At 35.3% G+C, this 15,150-nt stretch overlaps 2 protein-coding genes across 2 annotated transcripts in view; one reads left to right on the plus strand and one right to left on the minus strand.

Moving 5' to 3' along the window:
* Positions 1-404: 404 nt before the first annotated feature.
* The window catches only part of LOC121374177 (phosphoglycerate kinase-like), a 29,663-nt gene continuing 14,917 nt past the window's right edge, over positions 405-15,150 (minus strand). The window contains exons 10-12 of the mRNA XM_041501154.1: positions 5,732-5,832; positions 4,331-4,429; positions 405-1,898 (exon numbers count right to left, since the gene is read on the minus strand). Coding sequence (XP_041357088.1) covers positions 1,855-1,898; positions 4,331-4,429; positions 5,732-5,832 — 244 coding nt within the window. The 3' untranslated portion in view covers positions 405-1,854. The remainder of the gene's footprint in view (positions 1,899-4,330; positions 4,430-5,731; positions 5,833-15,150) is intronic.
* On the plus strand, positions 6,847-9,742 carry LOC121374176. Its single transcript, XM_041501153.1, has 2 exons — positions 6,847-7,165; positions 7,860-9,742. Exons 1-2 carry the CDS (start codon positions 7,051-7,053, stop codon positions 9,113-9,115), a joined length of 1,371 nt encoding a protein of 456 aa, XP_041357087.1. The 5' UTR covers positions 6,847-7,050; the 3' UTR covers positions 9,116-9,742.

The raw sequence follows: 15,150 nt of genomic DNA on the forward strand, positions 1-15,150 counted from the left end.
ACACCCCAGCACCATCTCTTTTTGATCGGCGCCTGATCGTGATGGGGGTATCTGCGAACAGTAATAATCCAGTGTTTATCAAGGGTAGAATTGATTACGTAAACATATAAAGTACGGTACGTAAATAGTACTCATGCATAAAAATGATAGCCAATTTTTTTTTAAAAAAATTTCGTCAAATATCCCTCTCCAAACCACCCCAAAAGTTCCCTTGGCATTCCGCCTCATGTCATTGTGGCCCTCATAAATGGATTTTCTGGATCTGCCACTGCTACTCTTTCATATTTTCTGGAGGTTCTGTCCAAACTCTCCCATCCCAGGTGTCCTTACTTCACTTTTACCATTTGAATTCAAATATTTTACCTTCCTTTGTGGAATGAATAAATAAAAACAAAACAAAATAAATCTGATGATGATTTATTACTGCAGATGGTTCTGCGTAGCTTAGGTTGGGTTGTTTTTTTGGTAACCTACCAGAAATGTTACTACAGCAGGAGATAGCATACTATAGTTAAAACCAATAACAATATTCTTAACATTCCACATATTCTTACATATAAATAATAATATGCAACAGAGCAACACAAAATACTGACAACAACATACAATTCTGGTAGCAAATAACAAAATGTTTCACTGGTGTATACAAAATTCCTAAAAACAAAACATTTTCAACTACAGGAACATAATTGTAGATTATCAAATAAAAATATGTACGATAATTGGTAAAATATACCGACGTCCAAAAAAACCTTTAGAACATAACCAATTTGGAAACGACTTTACAAACATTTTGCATGCATGCATTACAAAGTGCATTGTGAAATTTAGATATCAAACTTCATCATACCTTCATATCCTACCGTATCGTTTGTTGGTTTTCTATAATACAATTTCAAGCCTTATAAAATTTCTTTTGGACGCCAGTATAGTTGGAAAATTATTAACCTTATTTTCAAAAACAATTCTTTTAAATGTATTAGTGTTAATAGTTTCTTAAGAGCAATTTGTTTTAAAAGAGACTGCGGTTACATTTGCTGTTATTCATACTACACGTCTGCTAATCTTTAAAAGTCAGTAGTTTTATTGAGTAAGCTTGTCAACATTTAACTGAACCTACCAGAACACACAGCTCAGAACATAAACTGCAATGCAAATTAATTTCCAGTGAGTAATAAACCTAATAATAAACATAAAAACAGATAAAACTAAACATAAAGGAAACTGCAACACACATTTTCGCTTCCTTATGTAGAACTTTCTCAGTTGAAAAAAAATTGTTTTTACAGTGTCAGATTTTGCAAAATAATATGCTGTAGACTTTTGTAAGCTACTAGTATTAGAAACATACAACTCTGAAAGACATCTTTTAAGATATATAAAAAAAGACAGTAACATGTAAACATATTTACATAATTCATTTCAAAATTTATGTCTGATATGATGGCAAAGTTGACATGTACAGCAATGTGGTATGAAATCACATTATTAATTTAATTTTTAACTTGAATATTCTTTTCTTTTTAAATACGCTAATAATTAATAGCAGTGACAACCTATTGGAAGACTGTCAAGAACAGGAAAATCAGTTGCCAGCAACTGAAATATGTAAGAAATCTTGAAGAAACGGATCAAGATGATAAGTGATCTCATTTCGTACTGTTAAACAATAACCAAAACCACAGCATAACCAACTTGTTTCAGTGTATATTTTACAAATACCACCAAATCTTTAAATCACTGAATCTCTCACATTGCCGTGTGATTTTCAAATTCACAGAAAGACATTTTCAAGTCTGGCACTAACAGAGTAGACTATCAAAGTGAGCAGTGTAACAAATGTCTTGCATTATTTCATGCTGCTTCAGAGAGAGCTGCCACCCCAGGAAGTTCTTTACCTGCAAAGTAAACAATATGGCATTCATAATAAACAGTAGAAATGTGGGCTAAATGCAATAAATAAGCATCCACCTAAACCCACATAAAAGTGTCAAATATCAGGCTATTAAGCATTTCATAAACATTTGCATCAACTGACTGTTTAATTGTTTAATGTTTTATTTAATGACGTGCTCAACACATTTTATTTACGGTTATATGGCATCGGGCATATGGTTAAGAACCACACAGATATTAAGTGAGGAAACCTGCTGTCGCCACTTCATGGGATACTCTTTTCGATTAGCAGCAAGGGATCTTTTATATGCACCATCCCACAGACAGGATAGCACATACCACAACCTTTGATATACCAGTTATGGTCACTAGCTGGAACGAGAAATAGCCCAATGGGCCCAACGACGGGGATCAATCCCAAACCAACCGTGCATCAAGCAAGCGCTTTACTACTGGGCTACGTCCCGCCCCTGCATCAACTGAATGCACAGGACAGCATAGTACACATTTATGATTAGAAGCAAAACGTCTTCCGCAGAGTAGATACAAAAATGAATGCAATATTTTAATCATTTGTGGGAGGAACAAATGCAATCTTGATACAGTTACAATGCTATGAACCTATTAATGCATTTATATGTACACTGCCAATGAAATCTGAGGCCATGTTCCCAAAGATATTGGTCGTTACACCGTAATGCCCTCATAAAATGGCACGAACAACAGAATACGTGTACCACAGGATAACAGAAAATTGGTGAAATGTATCAGTTCACTGTTACATGTATCTTGGTGTTGTTTGTAATCTGTCAAAAGGAATCACTGTGTTATTGTGTTTACTACACATGCAATGTATGTTTTATGCAGTGCCTGAAAATTTGCACATTTTCAATAAGATTATTAGTTACGTAACGAATTTATTACCTTTTAGATCTTTTTCAAACATTTTGAACAAATCACATAAAGATTTTTAAGGTTTACAATATTTTTATAAAATAAAATTTCAAATAAAAGACAAAAATATTTTTTTTTAAAGGAATGCAGCTTTATATGAATTTTAGAAATATACTAACATTTTTTGAAAACTATTTATACACTAAGATATGCCATTTACCAGATAATACTATAGAAATTAAAATGCTATAACAGTAACTGAAAATATTTCTACTTTTATCAGGGTAATACAAATCACTAATCTAGATTTAACTACAAACAGTTTTAACTTTAATTATTAATTTAAGTGAATTATCCAAGTTGATTTAATATGTATGAAATGTTCAACTTCTGTTATTAATGCAGAAAATGTTAATAAATAGCAGAACATTTTTTTATTATTATTCTGTGTCAGATGTCAGTTTTATTTTCTTTGAAAGACTATGTTAATTGTGCCAATCTTGCTATTTTTGAAGATGGGTGCATTCTGCTTCTCCTGTAATGGTTTGTATGTGATTTGTGTTTCTATGGTACTTTGTAGCGAGCTGTCAAACGCAGACGATTTGTAAACAAAGGGGGGCAACTCTTATCACCTTAATGACACGGGTCTTGTCAATTTATAAATAAACATTATTACACGGTAAAATACCAAACAACTGATTACACTCGGGCACATAGATATTTATCAAACTATACTTACCCGTATAACATTCCAAAGAATGCATGTCATGCGTTTTTCAAAGAAATAGTTTTTTTATAGTTCGGTCGCCTACACAGTGATAGTTCCCGCCATTAAATTTATAATGCAGTAGCATGAGTATGCGAAAATCAACGATTTTCTATATTTTTTGGTTATAACATGTTCAAGAAAGTATGTATTTAAAAATAATAAAGTAATAAAAAAACACTTACCATAAATCGCAATCTCTTTCAAACAGAATTCAATACATATTTCCTAGTTTAAGAGCTGAGGCGCGAGAGTGAAAAAACAAAACGATAACAATTCTGCCGAACTTACAAAGCGGAAGTCACGTGACAGTTTCGTACACCCTGGCAAATTTTGTATTGGTGCCCAAATTCTGTATTGACCCGGAAAATTACACGGTGTACCTGTGGTATGGATTAGCTATTGACCAATCAAAACGCATGAAATTTATCTAAAAGGTAATAAAAAATGTTACAGTAATTTGTTTAGCAACAACACCACTAGAGAATATTTATTTATTATCGGCTATTGAATGTCCTCTCATACCCGGTATATGTATTATATATACAGAGAGTATGTATTATACCATTGTTTCAAATGATTGCGCACATCACCTCAATTAGGTAGGCCTGGTCAGGTGGTGCATTTACATCGCGTGATTCATGAAAAGAAACTGGCCCAAGCACACTCAACCCATTTACACAGCCACGTTTTTTTTTGCCATGCTGTGCTTGACCTGGACCAAGCCCTGTTGATTATTGCAGTGTAAACAGGGTACACGCGTTACAGACTCACCTTCGAACAGTTCAAGACTGGCTCCTCCTCCAGTGCTGACGTGACTCACTTTGTCTTCGGTTCCATATTTAGCGGCACATGTCGCTGTGTCACCACCACCTGAATAAATACAACCACCACGTGAATACTTCAAGTCAACTATAGATAAGTCATGTTCATCAATGAGGGCTCTCTCATTTCCCATACTTTCCGCACCATGGTAATTTAAGAAAAATGTTAGCAAATAGCACTAAAAATTTAGAAACTTCTCGAATTGTTAAAAACAAAAATAAAAAAACACAACTGGAAGTGAAAACTCAGTTAAAAATAACAATCTGCCTCAGTAAACACCAACAAATATCAAAATAGCAGTCCGACTAGAATTTTAAAAGTGAAAAATATCACTTTAAAAAACACTATATTAACAAAACAAAAACAGCTAAGGTAAGAAAAAATAAGGATAAATAAAACTGTGTCCAAACTCAAGAAGATTGGATTTATGAGAGCCAAAGAAAAGATGTCCGGACCACAAAAGCAAAGGAGAAAGAAGGAAGTAGCCGCCATGTGACCGGAACCGGGCGACTAGGACCGATTGGAAGATTTTAGTCATTGATTAGATGTTGGGATGTTCGGACCAGTCATTGCAAATAGGAAGAAAATGCCATAGGTTAGAGGTCAGATTATGTATGAAAAATTAATATACTGTAAAACGGGTGTTATTCGCAATATTGAAAATACAGCCATACGGGGTCATTCAAATATTACGTAACGCTATTTTGGTCAAAATTAGACACCCTGCCTCCCCCTGTAACACTCCATACACCTCCCAAAATATTATGTAATGATTTGAGTCACCCCCCTCCTCCCATTCATACACAAGCGATGGGTGTAATACAATTCTAACGTACTTTTGCTAACTGGGAAAGCGCAGATACACATTTCAACTCGATTTATAACCCTTATAGTGTGTATAAGTCTAGCTATAACTATCTACGTTAAACATTATTGCCGTGACAGAGCGTTTATGAAAAACACAAAATAAAATAAAATATTTGAGTAATAAAATTGTAGTAATACAAAATTTAAAAAGTATGTTATGTAACACTGTTAAATACACCCACCCACCCCGTTACGCTACATAATGTTTGAACCTACACCCACCCATCCCTTCGAGCGTTACGTAATATTTGAATGACCTCTAATGCGGGTTTTTAACTTTTGCGATGGGCAAAAATAAATAAAAATTGTCACATATTAGAGTATTAGTAGTCTAATAGTTACACATAGTAGTATCCCATTCTGGGCAACTCGGCTGATGAGTGCTGAAATCGTACATCTTTAACCATGGGTAACTGCATGATGCATATAATTAATGAATGTAATTGGATAGTGTAATGGGACTAATGGACATTCTGCATTTACCAATGATTGTTGTGCATCCACGCTGAGTTGCCTTGACTACTGCATCCATAACAGCTTTTGTTCCACTGGCAAAATTAGCAAACTCAAAAACACCAGGTGGCCTGTAACAAACAATTTTCCATAAAACAGATTAACATTGCAACTTGTTTAGTTTTTTTGAGAATACGCAGGTTAGCACATCGCATTAAAGGGGTACTCAGGTCAAATATGAGGCTTATGTGTTGGTATTATTCCTGCTACAAGTAACTGAGGGCTTACTATATTGTGTCTTTTTGGATGAATCCACATTGCCCACGACAATAATGAAAGAGTAAACAAATGCTTTAATTTACAGCAAGGCACTTCGCTTTGATCAGTTTATTTAATAAAGTATTTAACCCAAAATAATTAAATGGGTATTAACAAGACAACATGGGGCAGGGCTTAAGATGACACTAATTTGTGCAAAACATTAAAAGCTGAGTTTTTATCAATAAATCTCACATCAATTAACCAAAAGAAGCTTGCATTTGTTTTGACAGTCAAACTAGTGGAAGCTTGTCATGTTTTGTTAGTTGGTCATAATTTCCACCACCAATTATCCTGACCCATTCAGAAATGACAAGGTGTTGAGCTAATATAGTACTAATACATAGCATGAACAACAACAACTAATGAGCTGCTCATTTCACTTGTCCAGAATGTATTTCATTGAAGTTTGTTGTTATTGACATAAAATAGTACTTTAATTTTAACAGATGTACATGTCTGTTGTGTTGTTTGCTCATTCAAAACAATTCTTGAAGCTGTTACTGGTTAATAAATTATATAATGCATCAAGTAATTAATGCATCAATACATCAGTTGCATTTTCTGCATTAATACGTGTATCTTGCTCATATTAATTTCGTCATTCACAGTATAATGTGCATAAAAATGCTGAATAATGTTTTATGTTAATTTTCAATACAAATATTTTTCCTACAGAGAACTCATAAATAACACTTACCCATTCCAAACAATCATCTTTGCTCTGCCGATAGCATCTGTGAAAAGTTTTATTGATTCAGGACCCACGTCTAGACCCTAAATAAGCAAATAACATAACAGTATCTAAATATATCAAATCGCTGGGTCAGTGCAAAAATGTAGTATCTACAAAATGTTGATAAATAAGGTCTTAATTTTCACAATGTAATGGACCCTATATGTTCCAGAGCAAAAATGTTGTATGTTCATATAACAGGTCTGGTTGCTTAATTTGAAGTCAGCTAAACTGTTGTAAATGCATATATTGTAGTTGACTCGGAGCGAAAGTGTTGTAAGTGTTATATCAGTGTATGCTGCTTCAGATTTTGGAGGAAACTACCAAAAGAAGAATACAAAAAGTCATGGCTTCCGCGACTTGTAAAAACAAATTGGTTACTCTTGAAACTGTTTTAGCAACACTTTCAGGTTGGTACAGTTTTTACTTTGTTTATTCTTGTTGAAAAATATTTACTGCAAAGTGCAATATGTTGTTTATTACAATAATCCAATTTAGAACAAATTAATATTATTGTTGTGTAGATACAACATTATGGCTCTAACTATAGTCTGTCCCAGCCAAAAAAAACCTGTGTTTTTCGTAAATAATTTCAGTTAGGCTCAACATAGAAGAAAAGTAAAACTGTTTTAAAAATAACAAAAATGCACCATTTTTCTGAACCATTTATAAAACAATAATTAGCTAAATTGATTTAAAGCTACGGAAAATTAATTAACTCTGGATTTGACATTTCTAACTCGCGATATTGAATAAAATATTCACTGAAAGCACCATGTTTTTAAACTGAGTAATTTGATTTAAAAACGTAGTTCATTACTCTTTTAACATTAGATGATTAGGCAATACTGTTTCTTTCATTTACTGTTTAAGTAGCAGTGTGCGTGTGTGTGTGTGTGTGAGAGAGAGAGAGAAAGAGAGAGAGAGAGAGAGAGAGAGAGATCTACTGTAACAAAACTATATTATCATCCCTCTTACTCAGTACTGACACAAATCTATACATACATACTTACATTCATACATATTAAATGTATCATACATTGGCATACACACACTCACATACACACAACAGATATATTTGTAAAACAAATTATTATTTTTTAGATTCCGAAGAAGAGATAGCTGATGATAGTGATAATGATCCTGACTATATCCCTAATGCTGATAATTCTGTGGAAAGTTCTGATGAGCATTCTACTTGTGTCTTTGAAGTGCATTCTAATACAGTCATTAATAGTGATAAGAATAAGAAGGCTAGAGGCAGGAAAAGAAAACGTGATGAATCAGCTTGGAAGAGAAAATATTGCACAGAGAGAAACCGAATAATTGGTCCTTCATGTAATTTATCTTGTAAGAAAAAATGTGGCCAAACATTTACAACTGCTGAGAGAAATGCCATATTTACAGCATTCTGGAGTATGGGAGTACAACAGCGGAGACGGGACTTCATCGTGTCACATGTCACCAGATCAGCTGTCAACAGAAAGACCAAGGGGGCTAACAGTGGGAGCAGACGAAAGCGTACACTTGTGTACACTTTACCCAAAGATGGAAACAATGTCAGTGTTTGCAAACAATTTTTTATGCATACTTTGGATATTTCTGATCAAATGGTTAATTATAACATTTCACACTCACAGTGTGGCTTAGCTAAACATACGCTACGGAAGGGGCCACCCGCCAATAAAACGCCGAAAAATTTAACGGAAGATGTTATCAGACACATAAATACTTTTCCCAGAATAGAGAGTCATTATTGTAGAGCAGACACCTCGAAAGAATATCTTGAAGCGGGTCTCAACGTGAAGGAAATGCACAGATTGTATAAAACAGTCTGCATAGAGCAGAATAATAAGTCGGTTTCTCTTTACATGTACAGGCACATCTTTGACACTCATTTCAATATGGGATTTCATACACCAAAGAAAGATTTATGTGACACTTGTGAAAAATACAGAGTAAAAGAAAAATATGATTCCAATAGCTTAACTGAAGATGAGAAAGCTTCCCATGCTTTACACCTTAAGAGAAAACTCCAAGCTCGAGAATCAAAAATGCTGGACAAGGAAGCAGGTGAGGGAACTATCACTGCTGCATTTGATTTACAACAAGTCATGATATCGCCCAAGTTGAATGTGGGTTCTGCTTACTACCTTCGAAAATTAAATGTATACAATTTGACTATCATGGAACTGCAGACACTGCAAGGTTTTTGCTACACTTGGCATGAGGCAGAATGTAAACGTGGGTCTAATGAGATTGCTACATCACTTCTAAAGTGGTTGAAGCTAAAAGACGAACAGGGATACCAACAGGTTATTTTATATAGTGATTCTTGTGGTGGTCAAAACCGAAACTGAATCATGTGTACAGCTTTGTTATACTTCCCTGCAGTGTCGAAGAACATTGTAAAAATACAACAGAATTTTTTTGAAAGTGGACATAGAGTGAATGTGATAGTATGCATTCCTGTATTGAATGTTTGTTCAGGCTATCAGCAACACATGAAGAATGCCAACAAGAAGAAACCATTCATAGTTACAGAGATGACGCATGAGGATATTCTTGACTTTGATACTTTAAACAAGGTTGCCTTTAAACAGAATGCTTTCCAGGGCATATTGTCCATCCATCACACTGTGTATGAAAAGGGGGGTGATGGAAAATTACATGTTGCTTTTTCTGAGGAAATTGGTGGAGATTTGATCAACAAAGAATTTAGAAAGCGTGGCAAGGCAGTGAACATGAAGACTTACTGCATCCAAAAAGTCTACAACAGCACATTGCCACTGGACAAAGCTAAGCATGCTGATCTCCTAAAGCTCTGTGAATTTATCCCAAGTGATTGTCGCCAATTCTATCAGCAGCTACCAGTTACTCTGTAAGACTTGTGTATGTTTCAAACTATTAACATGTTTGATAGACAATGTTTCCAAACATTTACAACACTTTTTGTGTGGATGCTGATACTGTATATCACTAAGCTGTTGGGGCAAAATTGATGTATGTGTTTTAATGTTCATTTTTGGCATCTAATAAATGTCAATACAAATCACTAATACTTTTTTCTGTAATGTCCTTCCATCATTTAATCACAATAAGGCATAACATATATACAGAATAGAAATGACGATTTATGTTTTACATATTATTATTTTTTAATGCTCGTTTTCTCAAAATGGGAATTTTGTATATACAACATTCTTGCACTCACCCAGCGCTTAGAGTAGTTTTATTTCTGTTTTGATAGAACACACATGAAAAACTTGTAATTATTGTGTGTTAAAAAGAGTTAACAAAACATTTTAGAAGAAAAAAAAAAAAAAAAAAAAAAATATATATATATATATATATATATACTCTTCAAAAAAAGAAACGCAAAAGGGTACAAATGGGTTATAACTCCGATTTTATGTTTCCTACCGGTTCATGCTTTGTGAATATAAGGTCATTGCATGTCCCAAACACATTCCCACGGTTACATTCGATAAAACGCAGCTACTGTACAATAAAGTTCCAAAATGTGAATATTCGCAAAAACGCAGCCACGTGCAAACCATGTCACCACTGCACGTGCGTTGTCTGCACGTGCAACATGAACACCGACAGTATAAAAGTGCAGGGTCTTCGCTTGCCTGGCCTCTGTATCTGGCCGACAGTTGACAATCCAGGACATGCCACGTCTCGGTGAACCGCAGAGAAACAATGCCATCGGCCGACTAGACGCAGGCGAATCCAGAACGGCCGTTGCCAGGGCATTCCATGTGTCCCCAAGCACCATCTCCAGACTGTGGGACCGTTACCAGCAACATGGATCAACACGTGACCTCCCTAGATCCGGTCGACCACGGGTCACTACCCCCGGGCAGGACCGCTACATCCGGGTACGCCACCTTCGGGAACGATTGACTACTGCCACCTCCACAGCCGCAGCAATACCAGGTATGCGCAGAATATCCGACCAGACCGTACGGAACCGCCTACGTGAGGTAGGAATTCGTGCCAGACGTCCAGTTCGAGGTGTCATCTTAACACCACAACACCGTCGACTCCGACTGCAGTGGTGCCAGATTCATCGACAATGGCCTCAACTGCGATGGAGACAGGTGTGGTTCAGTGACGAGTCCCGATTTCTGCTCCGACGTCATGATGGAAGATGTCGCGTGTATAGGCGTCGTGGTGAACGTTATGCGGCAAACTGCGTGCAGGAAGTGGACAGATTCGGCGGGGGTAGTGTCATGGTGTGGGCAGCCATCTCACACACTGGCAGAACTGACCTGGTCCACGTGCAGGGCAACCTGAATGCACAGGGCTACATTGACCAGATCCTCCGGCCACACATCGTTCCAGTTATGGCCAACGCCAACGCAGTGTTCCAACATGACAACGCCAGGCCTCACACAGCACGTCTCACAACGGCTTTCCTACAGAACAACAACATTAATGTCCTTCCTTGGCCATCGATATCACCGGATTTGAACCCAATTGAGAATCTATGGGACGAGTTGGACCGACGCCTCCGACAGCGACAACCACAGCCCCAGACCCTGCCCGAGCTGGCAGCAGCCTTGCAGGCCGAGTGGGCCACCATCCCCCGGGACGTCATCCGTACTCTGGTTGCTTCAATGGGCAGGCGGTGCCAGGCAGTTGTCAACACACGCGGAGGCCACACCCGGTATTGACTCCAGATGACCTTCACCTTGGTGGTGTGTCCTATCACTTACTCACAATGGACTAGCGTGAATTGTGAACAATCCTGCAACATTTGGTAATTATCGGACTCACCATTCAATAATTAAATCAATTCTCCAAATGTTACGACAATGTGGTTTTGCGTTTCTTCTTTTGAAGAGTATATATATATTCAGACCAGGTTTAAACAAAATAGTATTCAAACAGATCATACTAACATAATGGAAACATTTGTAAGTCAAACACCATAATATCCTGACAAATGAAAAATCAAAGTCATAGCAAAATATATTTATAAACTTATTATGCAGTGTTCGACTTACTATCTCCTGCCATCAGGTATTTAGATTTCAAGATAATTATTCCAAAGTTCCGAGATCTTAAAAAGTAACAAAAAATGTGTGTCCTAAATATACCATCATAGAATCTATATTATTGTTTCTTAGATTGCCAAAAAATTATGTTTGAGGCCTTCTTACATTTTAAATTACAGGTACTTTGGTGTTTAAAGGGACATTCCTGAGTTTGCTGCAATTTTTAAGATGTTATCGACTAACAGACTTTTTGACGACAGTAATTACATATCTGATCGTTCTAATATTTGTACTAGGTTAAATTTCATTTTATTTCCTAACAAAGATTTTTTCATATGTACGAAATTATTTGAAGACAAAATCCAGTTTGGGCTTCTTACAAATATTAAGACGACCAGAAACACATTGAATATACAGACACTGATATTCTAAACAAGAAAATATATTTAATATGTAAATTTAATCGTAGAAATAGTTTATTAGTCGGAAACATCTTACAATGCAGCAAACTCAGGAATGTCCCTTTAACATAACTATGGTTATTTCGACACTTGCTCGACAGTGACTTTTTTCTCTCTCATAATCTGCAAAATTGGTATAAAAAAACATACCCGAAAACAAAACGAAATTTGAAGTTGCAATGCTAGCTCAAGTTTAATAAAAATATTTATTGCTATCAAAATACTAGATTAATACGATTTGTGACTGACCAACAAACAAAATCTTTAGGATGAAGTCAAAACATGTATATGTACTATGATTAGTATTACTGTACAAGCCCAAGTCAGATTTTTTTCATTTCCACATTTTTAACATACCGGGATAATGCATACTTACTTCTATTGTTTAACATGTGTGTTGCTTTTATCCAGTGAACTGATTGCCAACTATTATGAAACAAAATCATAAACTTTTTAGTGTTAATACTGTTTGTTATCTTGTATGTACTTAAACATCACTCTTTTTATTTAAATGTTTAAGTGTCACATTATTACTAGTAGCCTCGACCAATGGAAAATAATGTCTGGTTGAACAAGGCTACTTTTTTTTTTTCTCATCCATTTTTGTCGGCCTGTAGTTTTGCGTGGAATTTATTTTCACAAATTTTATTTACACTCGAAAAACGTTAAAATGAAGTATTTTACAGTAGTGAGACTAATGACGTGAAACTAACCATTGAGCCAGCAGGAATCCCAGCAGCAATGGTTGCCTTCCCTACAGTAGCATCCTCTGCAAACTTGTTTGCCGTGACAAAATCTGATGGAAGATGGATCTTTACTTTGTTCTTAGCAGCTTTATCCATGAGCCGTCCAACAATCTTGAATCCTTCATCATCAAACAAGGAATTACCAATCTGAAATCCTCATGAAAATAATTTTCTGTACCAACATACTCATGTGGTCTGTTTTGCATTTATTACATACCCCAAAATTTTCTTTCCAAAGGATTGCAAAACGAATGTAATGACTAGCATGTAATGGGAATTTTCTAATTTACAGAATTAGGCAGCTTATGTTACTGTGTGAAGTTCAGAACACATATTGTTTAGGTCATTTCTCATAACTGTAAACGTTATAAATAGTAGTAAAATTCAGGCAGTAGAATTGTTGGTTGGTTGGTTGTATACTTATTTTCATACATATATCCAATTAAGGTTCAAGCACGCTGTCCTACATGTATGCACACACATCAGCTATTCTGGCCGTCTGTCCAGGACAGTTGGTTAGTGGTTAGCAAGAGAGAATTGGTGTCGGGTGTACAATAACCCACCAAGTCACTGAACAAAAATTAGTCTTTTTAGGAAGTAAAAGTATTTTAAACTTGCATTAAAAGGTCACCCCCTTTGTAAAAATAGGCTTGAAAATTTCATCACCGAAACAATACCCAAATGTTTATTTATTTTAATAAGAAACATCAATATTCTGAAGTTTTTATCAAACAGTTTTGGGGTTTTCTACAGAGTTAAATTTTGGCTCAGGTGACTTACAAACTCATAATCTGGTTTCTAACTGGTGGGAAGACGAAGAGACCAATTCCAACAGATTGTTATTTTGTCTTGTGCTCTATATCGAAAATGCCAGAATTGATTTTCTCACACAAACTGTTATTTATGATTATCTGTGACAAGCTACAAGATCTTGCACTAACCTCCATTCCTTTAGTGGCCTTGAGGAAGGTGAAGGCCATGCCACCACCAATTATCATCTCATCAACCTTATCCAACATATTTTCAATTAGCTGAATTTTCTCTGCAACTTTTGCTCTGCAAAATCAACAGATAAAGACATAATAACTGACATTTTGTCAATTATGAATAGTAGATCATTAAATACAAGATATAATATTTAAAATTACAAATAAAACTATAATTAGTTTAAAATAAAAAGCAAACTTATGGGTTCACTTTATTTTATTTAACAACTTTTTCCAAACAATATGTAACTCAACTTTCCATTTAAATCATGTCCATTCCTTGTTCCTTTATAAGCAATTGGTAGCACATCCATAGTACGTATTAAATCAATAAATTGTCAAAAAGGAGCTTCAAAGATTTTTTTAATTTCCAAAAAATACTGGTACCGTTTTCATAAGATTTTGTTAGGCCAATCATTAATGGGGTTTTTTTTAAATGACAGATCAAAATTTCAATGTTTAAAATTCAAATACACAACATAAGTTAACATATCAATTGAAGACATTATTGAACAATCTTTGACAATATTCTGTAATTATATTGACATACAAACCCTCCTAGAATGGCAAGAAATGGTCTGTCTGGGTTCTCCAGTGCCTTATCAAAATAATCAAGTTCTTTCTTGAGAAGAAATCCTGCAGCTTTCTGGGGCAACTGACAGCCAACCATGGAACTGAAATGGAAATCAGAAATAACTCATAGTATTCATGAATGCTAATAAAAACAGTAATAATTTGAAGTCAAATTTCAAGGGTTTTTTAAACTTGGACATTAAAATATTTCTGAATTACTAGTCATTTTCTTAGTGAACATCTGTGTCTCACAGCTCAAACAGTGATAAAACCATTGTCTAGATTACATACCTGTGGGCTCGGTGGGCAGTGCCAAACGCATCATTAACATAAACATCACCAAGCTTGGAAAGTGAGGAACGGAAAGCATCAACTTTATCTTTTGATGCTTTTATCTGAAATTAAAAACATTTAAATTTAAACAGTTATTAAAAACTTGTTTTTATTATTTAAAAACACAAGGTCTTATTAAGTGAAACCAAAACCTAACAAAGAGAATCAATCAATTAATCAATCAATTAATGGTTAATGACACCCCATCACGAAATATACATCGGCTATTGGGCCCACCACATAGAGTCATAAATACTAAAGCATCAATATGTCTGAAGTAAATTACCAGT

This window comes from Gigantopelta aegis, chromosome 6 (genome assembly GCF_016097555.1).
Source record: "Gigantopelta aegis isolate Gae_Host chromosome 6, Gae_host_genome, whole genome shotgun sequence".
In the NCBI taxonomy this organism is placed as follows: Eukaryota; Metazoa; Mollusca; class Gastropoda; order Neomphalida; family Peltospiridae; genus Gigantopelta; species Gigantopelta aegis.

Coding starts and splice junctions, on each gene's coding strand:
- LOC121374176 (XM_041501153.1), top strand. CDS start 7,051: ATGCTGCTTCAGATTTTGGAGGAAACTACCAAAAGAAGAATACAAAAA. Junction 7,166..7,859: donor TGTTTTAGCAACACTTTCAG/GTTGGTACAGTT, acceptor ATTATTTTTTAG/ATTCCGAAGAAGAGATAGCT.